The sequence below is a fragment of the Chelonia mydas genome, chromosome 2 (genome assembly GCF_015237465.2).
Source record: "Chelonia mydas isolate rCheMyd1 chromosome 2, rCheMyd1.pri.v2, whole genome shotgun sequence".
Classification (NCBI taxonomy): Eukaryota; Metazoa; Chordata; order Testudines; family Cheloniidae; genus Chelonia; species Chelonia mydas.
The window spans coordinates 177,255,502-177,273,582 of record NC_057850.1 but is presented as its reverse complement, the minus strand read 5'-3'; the positions used below and the strand labels follow the sequence as shown (position 1 = coordinate 177,273,582).

The window sequence follows — 18,081 nt, the reverse complement described above, 5'->3', positions numbered from 1 at the left end:
CTGTTCAGTTGATCCTGTCTGCACTACAGCTTCTACTGTGTGAGGGATATAAGACTTGGAATATCAATGGGGAAAATGGTGACCCAGACCAACAGGGTAGGAGAAAGTCCTGTTGCATTCCTTCCCTGCCCTGTGAGTAATCTGCAGAGGTTAGGGAGGTTAAGTACAATATGTGTTTTTTACTGACTAGTAAAGGAAATTGGGGGATGAGTCCAGGCTTACCTTTTTTGGAATGTAGATTATGTCTCCCCAGATGCACAGTAACTAAAGCACCATCATCTTGGGGGGCGAGGGAATGAAAGTTGTAGATCTTTTCTGGTAGCCCTCTCCCTTCCAGTCTTTTTTTTCCCAGATGACTGCAGCATCACTGTGTGAAGGCAATGCAAAGGGGATCAGGGAATGGGACAGAAGATGAGAGCAGGTTAAAAGAGACACCTCTCATGTCCTGACATTTTAGAATTGTTTCCTTTTGTCAATAACTTTAGGAGGGGAAAGGAAAGTATTTTCTTTTTATACTTCATGCTAGAGCCTATGAATTCAGAGTAAAGGGAAGGTTTTAGTTAATTAATCTAAACCGGATCCCTAGAAGAAGGTTGGAGCCTGATATTTTCCAAAGGGCTGACCATCCCACATCCCATCCTCTTTAAGTCAATGGGTCTGCAGGTATTCAGCACCTCTGAATATCAGGCCCACTCCCTTTTCTTATACAGGGACATAATTATATATTTATTGTGTGTGCATATATAATATACCTATAGCTATATAGTCTTTCACACAACTTTCACCCAGCTCTCCACTTATACATACTGTGTAGTATAATTCTATTCTATTCTTGTTTTAAAATTTGCTTAGTGATTGCCCCTTGATTTTTAGGTTTAGGTCTATGCTTTCTTATTTTTAGATGATCTGCCTTGACTTGAACCATGTATCTGGGGGAAAAGTTTAGCCACTTTAAAATTTTTCATTCAGTGAAAAATAAAACAAAAGCCGTTGTTTGATTTTTGTTCCTTAGATTGTTTGTCTTAACTTGTTGCAATGAAGCATGGCTTGGTTTATTTTCTTGTTCCCATAGGGTGACAACACAGCTTTCCTGACATATTTTGACTCGGCAGCTAGCCTGTTTAATGTTCAGCAGATGCTGGAGAAGGATGGCATCATATTGGTAGTACAGTTCATACATCACAGCAGGCATTCCATGCTCAATGACATCATGCCCCAGAGCAGTAAACAGGGCTTGGGAGCTCCCTTGCCAATAGGCAGATTCTTTTTCTTAATCCATTTCTTGCTGAAAGTGTACCTGATTCATTCCAGATGTACTCAGATTTAATGATTCAGGAAACTAGTCTCTTAAAATGAGACTTAAACACAATCTTCTGTTGCATTTCTGATGAAGATCTGAATTCCTGTCAGCTTCGAACCACTGGGGCTTTTCACAAAATTCAGTAAGGATGTGAATTTGATGTTGGCGCTGTAATCCGCGATCAGTCAGTGCTCTCTTAAAAATCAGGTCCTCCTCTTCTATGGAGGAATATATCGTGAAAGATTTGTGGCTAATTTAACACTGCCACAAATGCCTTCATTCAGATATAACTCACTATAACAGATAAGAAGAGGAGGACTTGTGGCACTTTAGAGATTAACAAATTTATTTGAACATACATGTTACATAAATGCTACAGCTCACTTCATCGGATGCATTCAGTGGAAAATACAGTGGGGAGATTTATATACATGGAGAACATGAAACCATGGGTGTTACCATACACACTGTAACCAGAGTGATCACTTAAGGTGAGCTATTACCAGCAGGAGAGCGGGCGGGGGGTGGGGAGATGTGGGGAGCGGAGGGGAACCTTTTGTAGTGATAATCAAGGTGGGCCATTTCCAGCAGTTGACAAGAACGTCTGAGGAACAGTGGGGGGTGGGAGAATAAACATGGGGAAATAGTTTTACTTTGTGTAATGACCCATCCACTCCCAGTCTCTATTCAAGCCCAAGTTAATTGTATCCAGTTTGCAAATTAATTCCAATTCAGCAGTCTCTTGTTGGAGTCTGGTTTTGAAGTTTTTTTTGTTGAAGAATTGCCACTTTTAGGTCTGTAATCGAATGACCAGAGAGATTGAAGTGTTCTCCAACTGGTTTTTGAATGTTATAATTCTTGACGTCTGATTTGTTAATCTCTAAGGTGCCACAAGTACTCCTTTTCTTTTTGCAAATACAGACTAACACGGCTGCTACTCTGAAACCTATAACAGATAATGGCACTGTGGAAAGTAGTAACATTATGCTCACATGCAGTACTTATTTATTGTTACTGCCTGGGTCTTTAATTTTTTATTAAAAAATCATTCTAAACAACTGTTCTACTATTCAGTATTAAATGACCGCATTCTTTGGTTGTGACTATTAAATCTGTAAATGCTACAAAATCAGAGGAATCTTTTTCCTATTGTTTGCATGAGCAGAAATAAAAGTAAGTTGTGGATAGGATATGGAGTCAGTCCTAACCCCTCTTCCTCTCAAATGATGGCAACTTCTAGACATTAATGATGAGAGCATTGCAGCTAACACGTCCTTCACTTGATGAATCCTTTGTTAGTTTTCATCACTTGCTAAAGCAACATATACATCCGGATTTTACTAAAGCCTGCAAGCTGTTCATCTAGTTTTTTTAAGTGTATGCAAATGCTGTGATTTTGAACTTATTGGGAAATAATTCACATTAATGATGTTTTATTTTTTTTCTGTGTACTTGTGATTACTAGATGATCCTAGTAGTTTGCCATTTATGTCTTGGTAGGAGAATTTGTTTGCTTTTCAATCCTAAATGTTTAAGATTGCAGCATTTGGCCTCTTGAATTCAATGACTACTTGAGCAGAAGTCCCATTGACTTCAGTGCGAGTTTTACTGATGTAAAAATTGCTAGATTTGACTCTAATTGACATTTTAATACCAAATTTTTAGTGGGGTCCCAGCCAGGGCTCCCTTCTATGTGGATGCAATTTTGCAAAAATTGCGTCTTCATTTGTTTGCATCATAATTGTGAGAGCAAATCATACCATTTAGAAAGTTATGTACCTGCAAAGCTGTTACTTAGCCAACTCAGTGGTGGGATTTGTGCCTGCAATTAGTTGCAGCCATAAAAATTCAGGCACAGTTTTTGCAGTTTGTACTGAAACAGTGAGAAGCTGTCATTTGAAATATGGGCCTGAATTTTAGAACGTGGTGAGCAAAGATTATAAACAAAATGGGCTAAGAAGATAAAGGCACTAGAAGTACCTCTTTATTTTGTGGGAAAGCCCCGCAGAATTTACAATGATGAATTCATAAGGATCAACTTTAAAGAAGGTGTCTAGAATATTTTACCGCAAATTTACTGCTCAGTCAGAAGTTCCCCAATCCGCTTCGGGGAACTTGTGATGTAACTATGGATATCAGATTCTAGAATCTTCTTTAGCTGTAGGTGGGTGAAGCATAGTGTGTCTTTTCTCACGTTAGCTTGTGTTACCACTTCAATACCATTTACCAGGAGAGCCTGTTCCTATAAGCTCGTCATGTGTGGAAATCAACTTGAGGTCAGTATGTGGGCTCTGTGTAGTACATTGAAAGGATTGGGCTATTAAACAGAGATGGGCTAAAGTCAGAAGTGAAGATGCAAAATCACATTAGATAAGCCGACTCATGTAAATTAGTTGTTTTCAAGGGTTTCGTTCTGAGTTGGAATTGAGTAAAGCAGAACGTGCAAACATAAGACTGGTGTAAGTCCCAGGCACGGTGGTTCCTTGGTAGAAATCCTAGTAGACTCCATGGGAATTCTTATAATTTAAACTATTTTCAGTGTTGAAATGCTGCTTGGGCAGATAGCAGGCTTCCTGATGATACCGTGTGTGCTGCTCCGGGCATTGGTATACCTACCATGGTGTGGATGCATGTTAAATTAATGGTGGAAGGAGGTTTTTGACTTTGCTGATTGCACCTTATCTAAAATTCCTTATTGGCACTTTCCCCTGACATGCCACTAGAAGTTTCTTTCTGAGCCACCACACAACTCCCTCCCAATGACATCCTCCATGTTTTCCATGGTAACTAAAAGTATGGCTACTGTGGCAGAGCTCCGACCTTGTCCCCGTGGGTCCCACGCTTCCAGGCAGTTTATGCTAACCTCAGAGGCTCACTGTGTCCCTCCACGTAGCCCTTCTTTCTCTTTAAGGCCAGGGATACAGTCTGCCGAGCCCTTTTCATCATAAGCCAGCAAGGAGGTTGGTGAGAGAACTTGCACTGTCTATCTCATCCCTACGGGCTTATTCAAGAACAGTTTAGCCTCCTGTCCTGACAGAGGCCTGTCTTCCCCTCCCAGGAGATGTTTCTGTAGAGTCAGGTTGGGGGGAACTGGGCTCGCCCTCTACTCCGTGTTCCGGCCCAGAGACCCTAATGGCAGCAGCTGTTGGCAGCTGACCTTTCACTGCCAGAGTTGCTACATTTCCCTGGGCCACTTCCCCACAGTTCCCCCACTTCTCTCTCTTAACGCCTTCTTCACCCTTACCTTAGGGCTCTCTTTCCAGTTGTTTGAGGGTGTCTTCGTTACCCAGCTCTTCAGCCGCATTTCTTCTCCTCTGGCTCTCCTCGGCCTGACTGGAGTGAGCCCTTTTATAGTATCAGAGGGGCCTTAATTAGAGTCAGGTGTTCACATTAGCTTAACAGCCTCACCTGACTCTTTGCAGGTTAATTGGAGTCAGGTGCTCTCATTAGCCTAATGGCTTCAACTGACTCTTTGAAGGCTAAATGAAGGCATGTTTCCATCCTAGCCTGGAGCAGCCCCTGCTCTGGTCAGTCAGGGAACAGAAAACTGCTTATCCAGGGGCCAGTATATCTGCCTTCTACTACTCTGCTGTACCGTGTGCAGGCGGCAGAGTCCCCCTCGGTGCGCCAGAGGTTGGTCCTGGCAGAAATCACCAAAGTCGGAGACCTCCTGGACTACGACCGGGGAGACTGGCTGGATCCCCTGACGCTCGCTCAGCGCATGGGGCTCTCCCGACCTCGTACCGCCCTGCGCGTACTTCAGGAGGTGAGGGCCGCTTTGCCGCCCGCTGCTCAGGTTTACCTCGACCGGGGCCCGCCCACCCTCCACCCCAGGCCCTCCGGACCTTTTCATCGGGCCCCTGCCCCGTGGACCCGATCGACCCCCCCGCCCCTTCACCGTGAGCCGGCTGCACGAGCTGCAGCCGGTCCGGTTCCAGACCGCGCCAAAACAACATCTCTACACGCTCGTGCTCCACACCCTTCATGTTCTCACCCTCGTGTCCCGCCCTGACACAAAGTGGTGGGATCTCCTGCCACCTCTAGAGGGTGAGGAACCCCGGTGGGCCAGCCTCTATTCCACCGTAGTCCCGAGGCCCGCCGGGGATATCAGTTGGCGGCTCCTTCACGGGGCCGTGAGCGCGGGCATGTACTTGGCGCGGTTTACCCCAATCCCGGACACCTGCCCCTTTTGCGGCGTGAGGGAAACCCTGGCGCACGTCTACCTGGAGTGCGCCAGGTTGCAGCCCCTATTCCGGCTCCTCACCAATATTTTGTTAAGGTTTTGGCTGCACTTTTCTCCTCACCTTCTTATCTACGCACTCCCTGTCCGTGGCCCCACTAAGTCGCGGGACCTCCTGGTCAACCTCCTCCTGGCCCTGGCTAAAGTGGCCATCTATAAAACCAGGGTGAGGAGGTTGGCCGATGGAGTCTCCTGTGACTGCGGGGCCTATTTCCGATCCTCCGTCCGTTCACGCCTCCGGGCAGAGTTCCTCTGGGTGGCGTCCACTGACTCCCTTGACGCCTTTGAGGAGTGGTGGGCGCTGTCCGGGGTTCTCTGCTCTGTGTCCCCGTCCGGTTCCCTTCTTTTGACCCTTTGACCGCACCCCCGTCCCTGTTCTTCATTAGTTGTCCCCCGTAATTATTTGGCTTCCAGGTCCTGTGGATCTCCCCCTTAGGCTGGGGGGGGGGATCCTTTAGCAGTGGGCGAGCTTTGCCCACCCACTTCCTGGATCCCAATAGGACTACTCTGCTGTACCCAACTGGCCTGGGTCTATTACACTACACTATGGGGACTATAGCAGCATAGCTACAGTGCCGTAGCTATGAAGGCATAATCCTGTAGTGTGACAGCCTATGCTGACAGAAGGGGTTTTTCTGTTGTTGTAGGCACACCACATCCCCATCAACAGTAGCTAGGTTGATGGAAGCATTCTTCGATCGACCTAGCTGTCTCTATGCTGGGGGTTAAGTCAGCCTAACTACATCACTCAAGGGTGTGGATGTTTCATACCCCTGAGCCATGTAGCTATGTTGACCTAAATTTTAAAGAGTAGACCAGGCCTAAGTGGAACTGGATTCCTTTTACAATAATGATCAATTCCAGATTGGTTATGTTTAGGCTGCTTTGGCACCTCTGTTTATTTTCTAACTTACATTCAACATGCGCCCTTTTACTTCACTCCATTACCTCCATTAAACTCCTAGTAGTATGTTTGTGGGTGTGTTAACATTTTCATCTTATGCTTATTTATGAACTTTTCTGGTTCTAGACTGGCCAGAATGCCTAACTGTACTGCAAATACCTGGTGACGAGTGTGTGTGTGTGAGTGTGTGAGAGAGAGAAAATAATGTGGGATAGATGTATTACAAGTGTGTTGGGAAAGACAGATTTAGGATAAATTGATATGTATGTATGTATGTACGTATTTGCACTGTGTTAGCATGTAGGAGCCCCACATCCTGCTAGTTCCTTCACAAACACAGACCAAAAAGACAATCCCTGCCCCAAAGAACTTCCAATCTAATTATTATTCAGTGGATGGTTATAGCTTCTTAAAATTCCTTTTCAGCATATAGTTGCTTTCTAGATGTTGACTAGCCCTCTTTGGTTTTGTCCTTTTCAGCAGAGGAGCTCAAAGTAAGAGGATTTTCAGGAAGTTACTATAATGCTAAAATAACCTTCCATTTTTAGGAAACAAAATAGAAGAGCATTTATCTTTGAATATTACTATAACAATACTTAGCCCCTACGTAGCACTTTATCATCAAAACACTGTATAAGCCGTAACTATTTAATCCTCACAATAGCTCTGTGATGGTACAGTAGATTAAAATACGTTTGAGTAGCAGCCGAGTTAGTCTGTATCCACAAAAAGAAAAGGAGGACTTGTGGCACCTTAGAGACTAACAAATTTATTTGAGCATAAGCTTTCGTGAGCGTAGTTTGTTAGTCTCTAAGGTGCCACAAGTCTTCCTTTTCTTTTTGTAGATTAAAATAAGTATCTCAATTTTACAAAGAGGGGTTAAGTGACTTGCTTAGGGCCAGCAAGATAGCCAGTGCCAGAGTCAGGATTAGAACTGAGACATTACTGGCACCCAGTCCTGTGCTGGTACCATTATGTACACATCTCACATGTGATACGCATTTTAATATTGACTTTGGTTTCGTAAACAATTGAAAGTGGAAGGAAGAAAGTGAGTGAGTAGCAAGGCACTAACTTGTGTGTTCACTTCTGATTACAGTGTTGATGAGAAAACCCGCTATCTGGCATTGGGAGCAGTAAAGAACATTTCACTTAATATCTCCATCTCTAACATTGGGGACGATGCGTATGATACCAACGTGTTCTTCAACTTTTCCAGGGAGCTCTTCTTTATCAAAATGTGGCAAAAGGTAAGAAAGGACAATCTCCCTGAGGGCAGACTTTGTAATGTTACTGGTAACATACCTAATGGACCTGGGGACAAATTGAGACCCACCGTTAAATAACCACATCTCCAAGGAATTCTGAGGTTGTACATGCTTATCTTAGGTCTTTACTTAAGCTATTTGTTTTGTGAGTTTAATCTGTGTTGATGATGGACTCTGTATTTCTACACATCATATCGGACTGACCAGTTGCTGCTGCTGAGATGGCTATGGGAATGAAAAAGAAAGGTGGTTGTTTAGAAAGAGGTTGGTTGTTTTAGAATTCACAGTAGAATGTTTGGGATTGAAAAACTAAAAGTCTGAGCTTTGATTTCTTCCTGTTTAGATTTACGTCTTTCAAATTTCTCATGAGCATAATCTGATGTAGGATCTAAGTTCTTTAAAAATAATAATTGTAATCATCTTTTAAAATAGAGGTGTGCCAGAGATGGTTCTGAATGGAAGTAACACATGTTAAAGAAATTGTGAAGAGCAGACACTGTAAAATATAAGGGGAATTTTTATCATTTACTTTTATCCCAAATGACTTTCACAATTGTTCCCTCTTTGCTGAAGCTCTGTCTGCTGTTGCTCGTTGGTCACATCATGCTGAGCTAACACAGAGAAGTTAAAAGCTACAGCAAAGATGCCACAAAATATATGGGTGAAATTCTGGTCCCGTTGAAGTCATTCAATATATTTTAAAGACTGACAGTTTTTTGGTTATAAGGAAAACTCTTCCACTCTAGGGTGGGGGTGGGGAGGTGCGGGAACACTTCTAATGGACAGTAATTCTCCTAGCCTTCAATTTTGAGCATTGTATTCCATTTTCAGTTACTTTTACGAACTTTAGAGCAATAGTTTTGTATTGTAATGTGCCGCATCAAACAAAGTACATTACATGTATGCTGTAGCTCTTTGTCTAAACAAACAGAAATGACATCTGCCAGTATGCACTGTGATGTTAACGGGAGTTTAACACATAGATTTCTAGGGATTGTCCTGGCTGCCATTGGAGTGTTTCCATTGACTTCAGTGGGAACAGGACCAGAACTCAATATATGTGCTTTAAATAATTATTTTGTTTTGTTCTGTAGCTAGGGTAGAATATCTTTTACACATGGATTAATTAGACCACTAGAGGCACCTCATTTGTTCCTTTTGGCAAGTACTGTCTGGGAACAAGCTAAAGATGATACTGTTGCCCTCGATGCTCTAGCTTGCACCTGTTTCTAACACAGTCTGGAGACAGATGTGAGGAAGCAATTTCTGGAAGCAAATGAGAGATTCCTTTTAGGTTTATTTCACTCTTTAGTGAATCTTTCTAATATAAATTAGAAATTGTTAAGAAAATGTTCACCATAGATCAAGTGAGCGTATAGTCTTACATTTTCAAAATCCCTTTCCTATACTGGTTGCACTGTAATCTCTGCTCTTTTTTGATGTGTCTGCAGTTCTGCCCCCCCCCCCCCCTCTTTCCCACTCTCCTCTCTTTTTTTTAACAACTAACTACTTTGTAGAGTCTCAGTGACAGGAGTGCTGTTGTGCAGTTTTACTCTACAGCAGGCTTTCACTCAGCTCTCTCATTAGGATAAAATACTCTGCCTTTGGCCTCATAGTTTATCCAGATGGGAACTGGATTATAGCTGTGCAGAGACTACATCAGTACCAATGTTACTTTCTCACTAACCTCAGTGGATATAATTTGTCTGAAATATTCTTAATCACAAATTCCATAGTTCATTCCCAACTTCTGACATCTATACTCAGTACACATTGTAATACCTTTTAAAAAATACATATTTTGTTCCTGGTTGAAAATTGCCCAGGCAAAAATCCAGACATAAAATACCAAATAAAAATGATGACTCAGAAGAATCCCCCTAGTGGAGCAGTTTCTGAGTGAAAGAGTCTATTGTTGCATAGAAACGTTTAGCAACAACTGCCATTTAATGATTATCACCGAAGTGGAGAGGGACCAACTACATGATGATATTTCTCAGCAGTGGGGAACTTTAGGATAAAAAACACATGGCTAGCACGATGGGCTTTACTAATTTGCCTCTGACATTCTTCTTGATGTACGGTTAAGTGTCCCTCCGGTTTGTTTTCAATGTGTCTCCAGAGTATTGCTTCATAGATTTTAAATACAATGAACTTGCAAATGGTGGTTATAACTACAAGTGAGAGGACAATAAGTCGAGACTTTTAAAAAAGCCATCTTCTTAGACAAAACAAAATTGGTGGTATAAGGGACATTGAGACAGAATGCGTAAGATTATGGCTTAAGGAAAATGTTGGCCTAACTCCGTAATTATTAAAGTAACATTTATTTAAACAAATGTGTTATTGTTGCTGTCTTTTTTTCTTGTGGAAGCTGAGCGTGCATGAACTATGACAGTGACATTACTTGGCAGAGCTACTGCTGCTTCTCATCGTGTGAAAAAGAGTACACTGACTGATATTGAAAAGACCTCATTTATTCCCCTCTCTGTTTTTTCCTTTTACTCTACAGCCAGTTGTCCTCTGTGCCATGGATGAAAGCCCAAAGTTTTCTTTCCATAGCCTCTGACAGTCAGTCCTTTAATTGGGAGACACATGAAGCAGAGGTTACTATAAGGGGTTGGCTTTTCAAACCTGTACATTTACTTTTTATTTTACTGCATCTCGAACCTGTTGCTTCTTTCAGTTATTAAACAGACTCAGCACTGATTGTCAGCTTTGCTGATCACACGACACACTTCTTAAAATGTGAAAAATGTTCAAATATAGACTGTAGTCACAGTATGGAAAACCAAATAAAAATATAAAGTAGCAGTTATATAATATCTATGCAAATAACAGAGATTTTTATATATATACACTTTAAAATTCATCTCTATATCACTGCCCGTTAAGGCTGTCTCATCCTTCTCATGATAAAACCCTGGGTTCAGTTGCTTATGGCTTTGCCAAATTTTAACCATTTGGGCTGAAATTTTTCATTCTCGTTATCTGTCTCAAACTGAATATTGTAGGAAAATTTCAGCCAAAAGGGTTCAGCCATCTAATCTGGGAACTGGGCTCACCACCTCTAGGCTGAGTTACATTGGCAGGACATTGCCCGTGTGCACCTGTTCTGAGGATAATTAGGACGTCAGTCTCCAGGGCTGTCAAACTGTTAAAATGAAACTTTGCAATTCTAAATTTTTAAACTGGAATGTTCAATGAATGGATTTTTGGTTGGTTGTTTTTTTATTTATTTTTGTCTGTTTTGAAGTTTGACATAAAATGTAGGTTTCAGAGGAACCCCCCCACGAGCCCAGATGGCTCTCCTGAAGTGCATCCCCAGGGCTTGGGGTGCAGTGTGCTCCAGCATCCCCTAGGATCCCTTCTCTCTGCCCCTACCGCAGCCCAGGAGGCTGGGGGGAGGTTTTGGGGCTGGGTCCCACTCACTGCCATCAGAGTGCACGCTGCCCGGGCGCCTCTGCGCGCACAGCCCCAGGAAGGGCAGGGGGGCATGGGAGCAAGGGACAGGGAGCAGAACAGGAACAAGCGGCTGCCCTGTAGGGAAGGGGAGCGGCAGAGCTCCCCGCTTAGCATGGCCAGGGGAGGGATGATCCCCAACATGCTGGCAACTGGGAGCTGCCCTCAAACCTGTCAGTAAACCTTTACTCCCTGCTCTGGGCAAGCTCCACACAGCAGCGAGGAGGAGCTGGAGCATGAAGGGGGAGTGCATTTGGCCAGGCAGTAACAGTGCTTCCAGTCGCTCTGCTGGCTGCCTGCAGAATGCTCTTCTGTCAGGAGCTCTGGGATACATCCTCAGGACTTCCAGGACCCGAGTCAAGCTGGAGCCATGTGCACACAGGAAAGCAGTAGGGCTGGACCCCTTGAGCTCTGCAGCATCCTGGGACCATAGGTCTGAGCCCTAGGTTAGCACAACTGGTGCGTGGACGGAAGGGGCATTAGAGTTGATCTTAGGCTCAAGCCCGGGCTTACATTGCTGTGTAGACATACACTGAGGCAGACACCTGGCATGTAAAATTTCAGTCCAAACAATTAAATTTGGCTAAGTTATAAGCAACTGAAAACTGGGTCTTATAATGAGAAATGGTAGGCAACCTTAATAGTTGGAGCTTCCAACCCCACCTATACTGAAATTTCAGAAGGAAGCGATCATTTAGCGATAGCCCTTTCGTAAATTTGAAAACAGGAAATTATCATTCATGATAATACCGAATATATTTATAGCACCTTTTATCCAGGATCTCAAGGTTATACACAGGGATATTATTATTTATACAGTCCCACAAGGATGCATAGTATGGCCCTCCATAGGCAAATAACTCTCCTGCCCCAAGGTGTTCACTCTCTAAGGACTAGATTGATGTCTTTGCTCCTAAATCCTGAGTAAGGTGTGAAGGACAGCTGTGATCACCCAGAGAGACCTGTGCAATGGAATGGTGACTCACACTTATTATTCATTTTCATTACAGTGGCACCTGGGGGCCTTACCTGAGATCCAGGCCTGCCTTGTGCTGGGCAGTGCACGTGCACAATAAGAGACAGCTCCCGACTGGAAGAATTACAATCTAAATAGACAACGTATAGGGTGGGTGAAAGGAAGTATGATTATCTCCATTTTATAGATGGGGAAGTGAGGCATAGAGATTAAGTGACCTGCTCAAGGTCACACATGATATCTATGGCAGTGCTGGGGGAATTTAACTCAGATCTCCAGAGTCGTACTCCAGTGCCTTGACCACAAGACTAGACTTCCTTCCCCTCCTCCCCCGTATCTATTTCATACATCTTCTCTTCTTCTCTTCTCTTCTCTTTCCTACAGCCCCCCCTCTTCTCCTTCAGAGAAATAATTTGCTGCAACCCTTTATTAGCTACATCTTACTTTTCTACCTTGCATGAGCTATATTATGCACTTCCATCACGTCTTTCCTCCAAGTGTGTGGAAGCACATTAACGAATTAAACCTCACACCACCCCTATGTGAAAGTTATTTTACAGATGAGAGAACTGAGGCCCAGAGGGGTTAAAGAGCTTGTTCATAGCTACCGTAATGTGTAAGAGGTAGAATGAGGAATAGAACTCAGGAATCCTTGGTCTCTGATACATGAGACCATACAGCTTTACAGGTGCATGTGGGTGTGAAAGAGCATGTTTTTGGATTGATGAATAAATCATATATATTAAAATGCATCAACTGATTAAATGATTCAGTGTGAGGATTAAACTTCTTGTCTTCATTTAAAAAAAAATCTCACCTCTTGATTTAAGAATGGTATTTGTTACTGTTTTTGGCAAATAAATTTCTTTGACCCCTTTTCTGTGTCACTTCAGATCATGAACTTACCTCCCCTTTCCATAAAACTAAAAGTAGGGAATTAGAAGATCTATATTTTATTATCCAGTGATCTTAATTGTGTTTCAGAAAAAATGTTATTATTCAGAGACTGAAAAATCCCCTTAATAGTGGTGATCAGAAAGCTTTCACTGGCGCATGTGTGTGTAAGGGACAGAACGCTGAACGATCAGTTTCTGCATAATTTAACTTTCATGTGAACTGATGCAGTGTGGTCCTTGAATCTGTCCACAAGACGAGAATGATATTTGCTGACGATGGTTGTCACAGCAAGCATTTCTCTAACCATTCCTCAGCTGGTGTTGAAAATGTTTAGCTGCTGATGTAGACAAGATAAAAATGTTTTCAACAGAGGTACAGTAAGAGTGACAGAATCCGGAGGCATCATGCCATACTTTCTCTGGCAGTGTTGGAAGCACACTCAAAAGTAGTAATAATAATGCTTCCATTTTTACATAGCACCCTCAGATCTCAGTGTTTTACAATGGGAGGTAGAAATCTAGGAGCCTAAACCATTTGCAACACTAGATGTGGGGAGAAGAGGTCAGGGGAAGCCCATTGCTGACAATCATTTCCCACTATGGGTCATTTCTGGCAGACCCCATGAGTCCATAGTCAGCCAATAACCTCTAATGCCTCTGTTGCTTCTCATAGGTTTCCCAAGCAACAGCTGAGTGAAATTAACAAGCCTCTGGCCTAGAGCAGAGCAAATATAATGTGAATAATTTATTTGAGAAGTTTAGCCTGCTTTTTCCACAAGAAGGCCATGATTTCCTCAGTTCTCTTCATTATTCGTATTCATTTAGTGAACAGGTTTCTTAGTTCTGATTGGTCAGATAAGTTACGTGATATTGTTTCTGTTCCCTGGTTAGCTGAGAGCCCAAACATTTCTGGTGCGAACACTGAAATTCTCTCTCTACGAACATTAGTGGCAGTAAATTTGCTTGCTCACAGGTTATGGAACACAAAAGGGGAGCAGTGATTGGTAAATCAAATTATTTCAGTGTTGGTGGAAATGTTCTCGTGTTAATTTCCCAGGTTTACTCTGGTCCGTTTCATGGCTGCTATTCACACTAGGTAGGCAGCAGTTAAACTGACAAGAATCAGGTCAATTCCACTCTGCTGCTGTTGGGGAAAAGCTCTGAGCAGCAAAAGCAAGGTATGAGAGCTATTCATGGGGGAGGAGGGCATAAAAAGGGATAAAGGAAGGTGGGGGAGTAATCTGGAGTGAAGGACAGAGAGATATCCTTTTCCTTAGCAGTAGCCAGAGAGCAGTTCTGGGGGCTTCAAATTTATCATACACTTATTAGCCAGAGGCTGAAAGGAAAGGAGGACTATTGCTTAAAGACACAACTGTTGGTTATCAAATGCAAATCTCCAGTTCGTTATCAAACTTTAAACCACCAGGCACAGGCACCGACTTTCATTTTTTCTGGGTGGGTGCTCCACCCCCACTCCGCCCCCTCCCCTAGCGCACCCCGCCCTTGCTCCGCCTCTTCCCGCCCCCACTGTCCCCCTCCCCCAGCACTTCCTGCCTGCTGAACAGCTGATCAGCGGGTGGCTGGTGGGTGCAAAGCACCCACTATTTTTTATTATGGGTGTTCCAGCCCCGGAGCACCCATGGAATCAGGGCCTATGCTACCAGGTTTAATTCTGCAAATTCTTTTCTTTTAAACCACCACTTCTCCTCATTTACATCTTATTTCTAGTTAACTTCACCCAAAATAAATACAAATAATAGATCTCTGCCATTAGAAAAGCTCTCTGTAGTCCTGATTCTACGTATCCTCTTAAAAACGGTTTAATAAATGTCCAGGGTAAAGTGATGTTACTTTTTATAGCTGAGTTTAATTTGAAATTTAAACCCCACTTAATGGGAGTTTAAGTAGGGCATAGGCTATCTACTGGCCCCCTACACAGAGGTGAATTTCACCTATATATATTTTTTCCCATTACTTTTGGAAAAATGGTTTCCTCCCATCGGCCAGTGCTGACAAGTAACATTGAAACCAGTGCATATCCACTGAAGAGAGTAGATCTCAATGTATTATAAGCTCATTACACTTGATCACAGTTATCTTTACATAGTCAGTCCTCCCGGGAACAGATCATTCTGCCCTGTCTTTGTGGGGAGCAATTTACTACCACTTCTTCTCATTCTTCTTCTTGCATTGATTTAACAATGTTTTTCTAGGTCTTTTCTCCCAATACCCCACTCATTAAGTGCCTTCTAAACAGCATAAGTTCAGCATGGGCAGCTTAGATGGCTTTATGGTTATACATTTCATTTGTCTTCAAATGTAATAATAGGCCTGTAAAGACACAGAAATGGTTAAAGTGAGAGGAAGAGGATGAACTAAGATCATTACAGCTTTTTCTTTTGTGAGCAAATATAAATATTTTGCAAAATGCTTAAGTAATATCTCCTCTCCCCCACCCACCCCCAAACTTAAATTCCTGGTTCTACTTTTAGCTGGCACTGCTTTTAACACTGAGGTTTAGCAATAATATAATAGCATCCAGAATGACAAACCTTTTGGAACAAAACATGTCCCCTGTCTCTTTTAGGAGTGGGGTTTAAATACCAAATTAAACCCAGCTTAATGACCTTTCTAGAGGCCATTAACTAACCGTCAGCTTTCAATGGCTTATTCTTTATAGCACCAGGCAGTTGGTTCTTCGCTTGTTTTACTTGTAACTTGAATCTAGAAGTTTATCAGCCTTTGCTCCAAAAGGTCAGTTCCGGTCTCTTAGGAGTTTCTTTTGCTCACTTTTAAGACAGGCAGCTCAAGATGGTGCCAGGAGATAAATGGCATCCTGAACCGAAATTCCAATAGAATTGTAACCTTATATTTGTTTAAGTGGTGCTTGCCCTATGGCACACTGTATATCACTGCTCCATAGCAGGAACTGATGGTAATTGTTTGCTTTCATCTACTTGCTCAAATATCTCCCATGGTGTTAATAGGATCTATAAATAAAACTGAATCCCACTGTTTAATTTTTTTTATTAACATAGGGCATGCTCCTACAGTCCTTTTGCAAGCAAAACTCTGAAGTCAATGGGTGTTTTGTCTGCATAAGGGCCGAAGAACCAGGGTACACCATGTAAAGATGTTCTGAATATTGCAAAGAGCTTTCATAAATATATAGATTCATAGAGTTTACGGTGAGAGGGAAAAATTTGATCTAGTCTGACTTCCTGTATATCACTAGCCCTTAAAATTCCCCCAGTTACCCCTGTATTGAGTGCAAAAGTGAGCTTTTAGGTGCAAGTTGAAAAAGAAGAGGCTAGTATTGTTCAGAATACTGTAAATGATTTGCTTTCCTTTTGTTTTATTCCGGTGCACCAGGGCATTGGTGATGCTGTCTTGAACTTCCTGACTAGTGCCAGTGTGAGAAAAACTTCACTATGCTTGGCTCCAGAATGTATGTTTCTTTCTCCCTTCTCTGTTCTGTCTTACTCAGACTCTCCTCCCTTCCTTTGAGAGTCAAATGAAATGCTCTCAAAGGTGCCTTCATTTTTCTTGGAAATTAAGTAATGCAAAAGTCTTTTCTCTCCTTCCTCCTCTCTGTGCAATAACCTTTCACCTTCAGAAGGGGTTCAAACAGGATTCAGGTAAATTCATTTTATCAGAGCTAGGTATGCTTATCTCTGACATAAAGGAGGTTTCTAACAGGCTGACAACACTGCATAAGGCTGGTAATCTGTTCTTTCAGTACAGAAAAGAGCGGGACTGCGACAAAACACTTCTTGTGACATTTCATAATGCATGAGCGAAGAATACAGATGAAAGTTTCATAACATAACTCCAGTCAAATGGGGTGTTAGGTTTTTTTGTGTTTTTTTTCAGTGCTTGATCCTGAATTGATAGTTGTGAGTAGGCAACATTCTCTCATAGTAAGTTAACAGAGCCATAACATCCAAGCTGTGTGAAATTTTGAACCAGGCTGATTCTGGGTCCACAGGAGTATTGCAGAGCAACCTGATTGTGAGAGGAATGCAGGAAACCTGTGTATGACTTTTGACTACAACCATCTGCAGAATAGTAATTGAATAATTTCCACTTAGCAGGGGGAAAAGAGAGCCTGTGCTACAAAGTTCTTCCATAAAACAGGGCAGCACCTCTTAAAAATAAAGCCTTACAAGTGAACTGCTAAGCTTTTATTTTTAAAAGATCAAACCTGTTTCAAGATCCCAATTCAATAAGTAATGGATTATATACTTAGACTTCAACATTGCCATTAGTTTATGCAGTTTTCATTGCATACTATACTCTCTCCCTGCACTGTTTTAGGGATTGGCCATGTCCTCAATTGTTGCTGTGCAAAACCTGTTAACGTGTGTTGAGTTCAGGATTCTGTAGATGGAAGAGCTGAAGTAAATGAATGTGGCTCTAAAAGGCATTTCCTGGAGATTAATAATTGACTTGGAGGGACTTGTGGCTCTAGGTTGATTTAAAATTAATTAATCCCCAGGAAATGCTCTGTGCCAAAGTCATTATTGCTATTATAAGCTAAATATTATTTTTTACACCTAAAAATTACCTTCGGGGGCTTTTTTCTGGTTATTTTCTATCACATTTTCTGCATCCAGTTAATCTTTTAAAAGGTTTTTCAGTTACAGGGTTTTCTATTATATATATAGATAGATAACTTTGCAGTACATGTAAGAACTGATACCACCTATATTTGCTTATGGTATTTAATATCTTTCTTTTAAAATTAAGCAGCCATGAATTGCAGTGTTTAAAGTTTGAATACCATATTGTTAGTGTTCATGAATCACTTTTGTATATACGTTTGGGCAGCTTACAGTATGAAAACACAGTGGAAAATTAACATGTTTTTTGTTACTCCTTTATGAAATTAATACTGATTCTTGCATTTTATTTTTGTCATTTTGAATTTTTTTCTGCTTTTTATTTTTAAAAATAACGTTTGTGGTGGCCTCTTTTTTCTCTGGTCCAGGCGCCTTAGTCTTTCAGGCAGGAGGGACAGGGGGACCCGGGCCCT

At 42.2% G+C, this 18,081-nt stretch overlaps 1 protein-coding gene across 3 annotated transcripts in view; it reads left to right on the top strand.

Annotated features, from left to right (window-relative positions):
- Positions 1 to 18,081, top strand: part of ITGA9 (integrin subunit alpha 9) — a 291,928-nt gene that overhangs the window by 175,398 nt on the left and 98,449 nt on the right. For all 3 annotated transcript variants that reach the window (XM_007057218.4, XM_043540653.1, XM_043540651.1), the window contains one exon: positions 7,544 to 7,694. In XM_007057218.4, the coding sequence (XP_007057280.2) occupies positions 7,544 to 7,694 (151 nt within the window). The remainder of the gene's footprint in view (positions 1 to 7,543; positions 7,695 to 18,081) is intronic.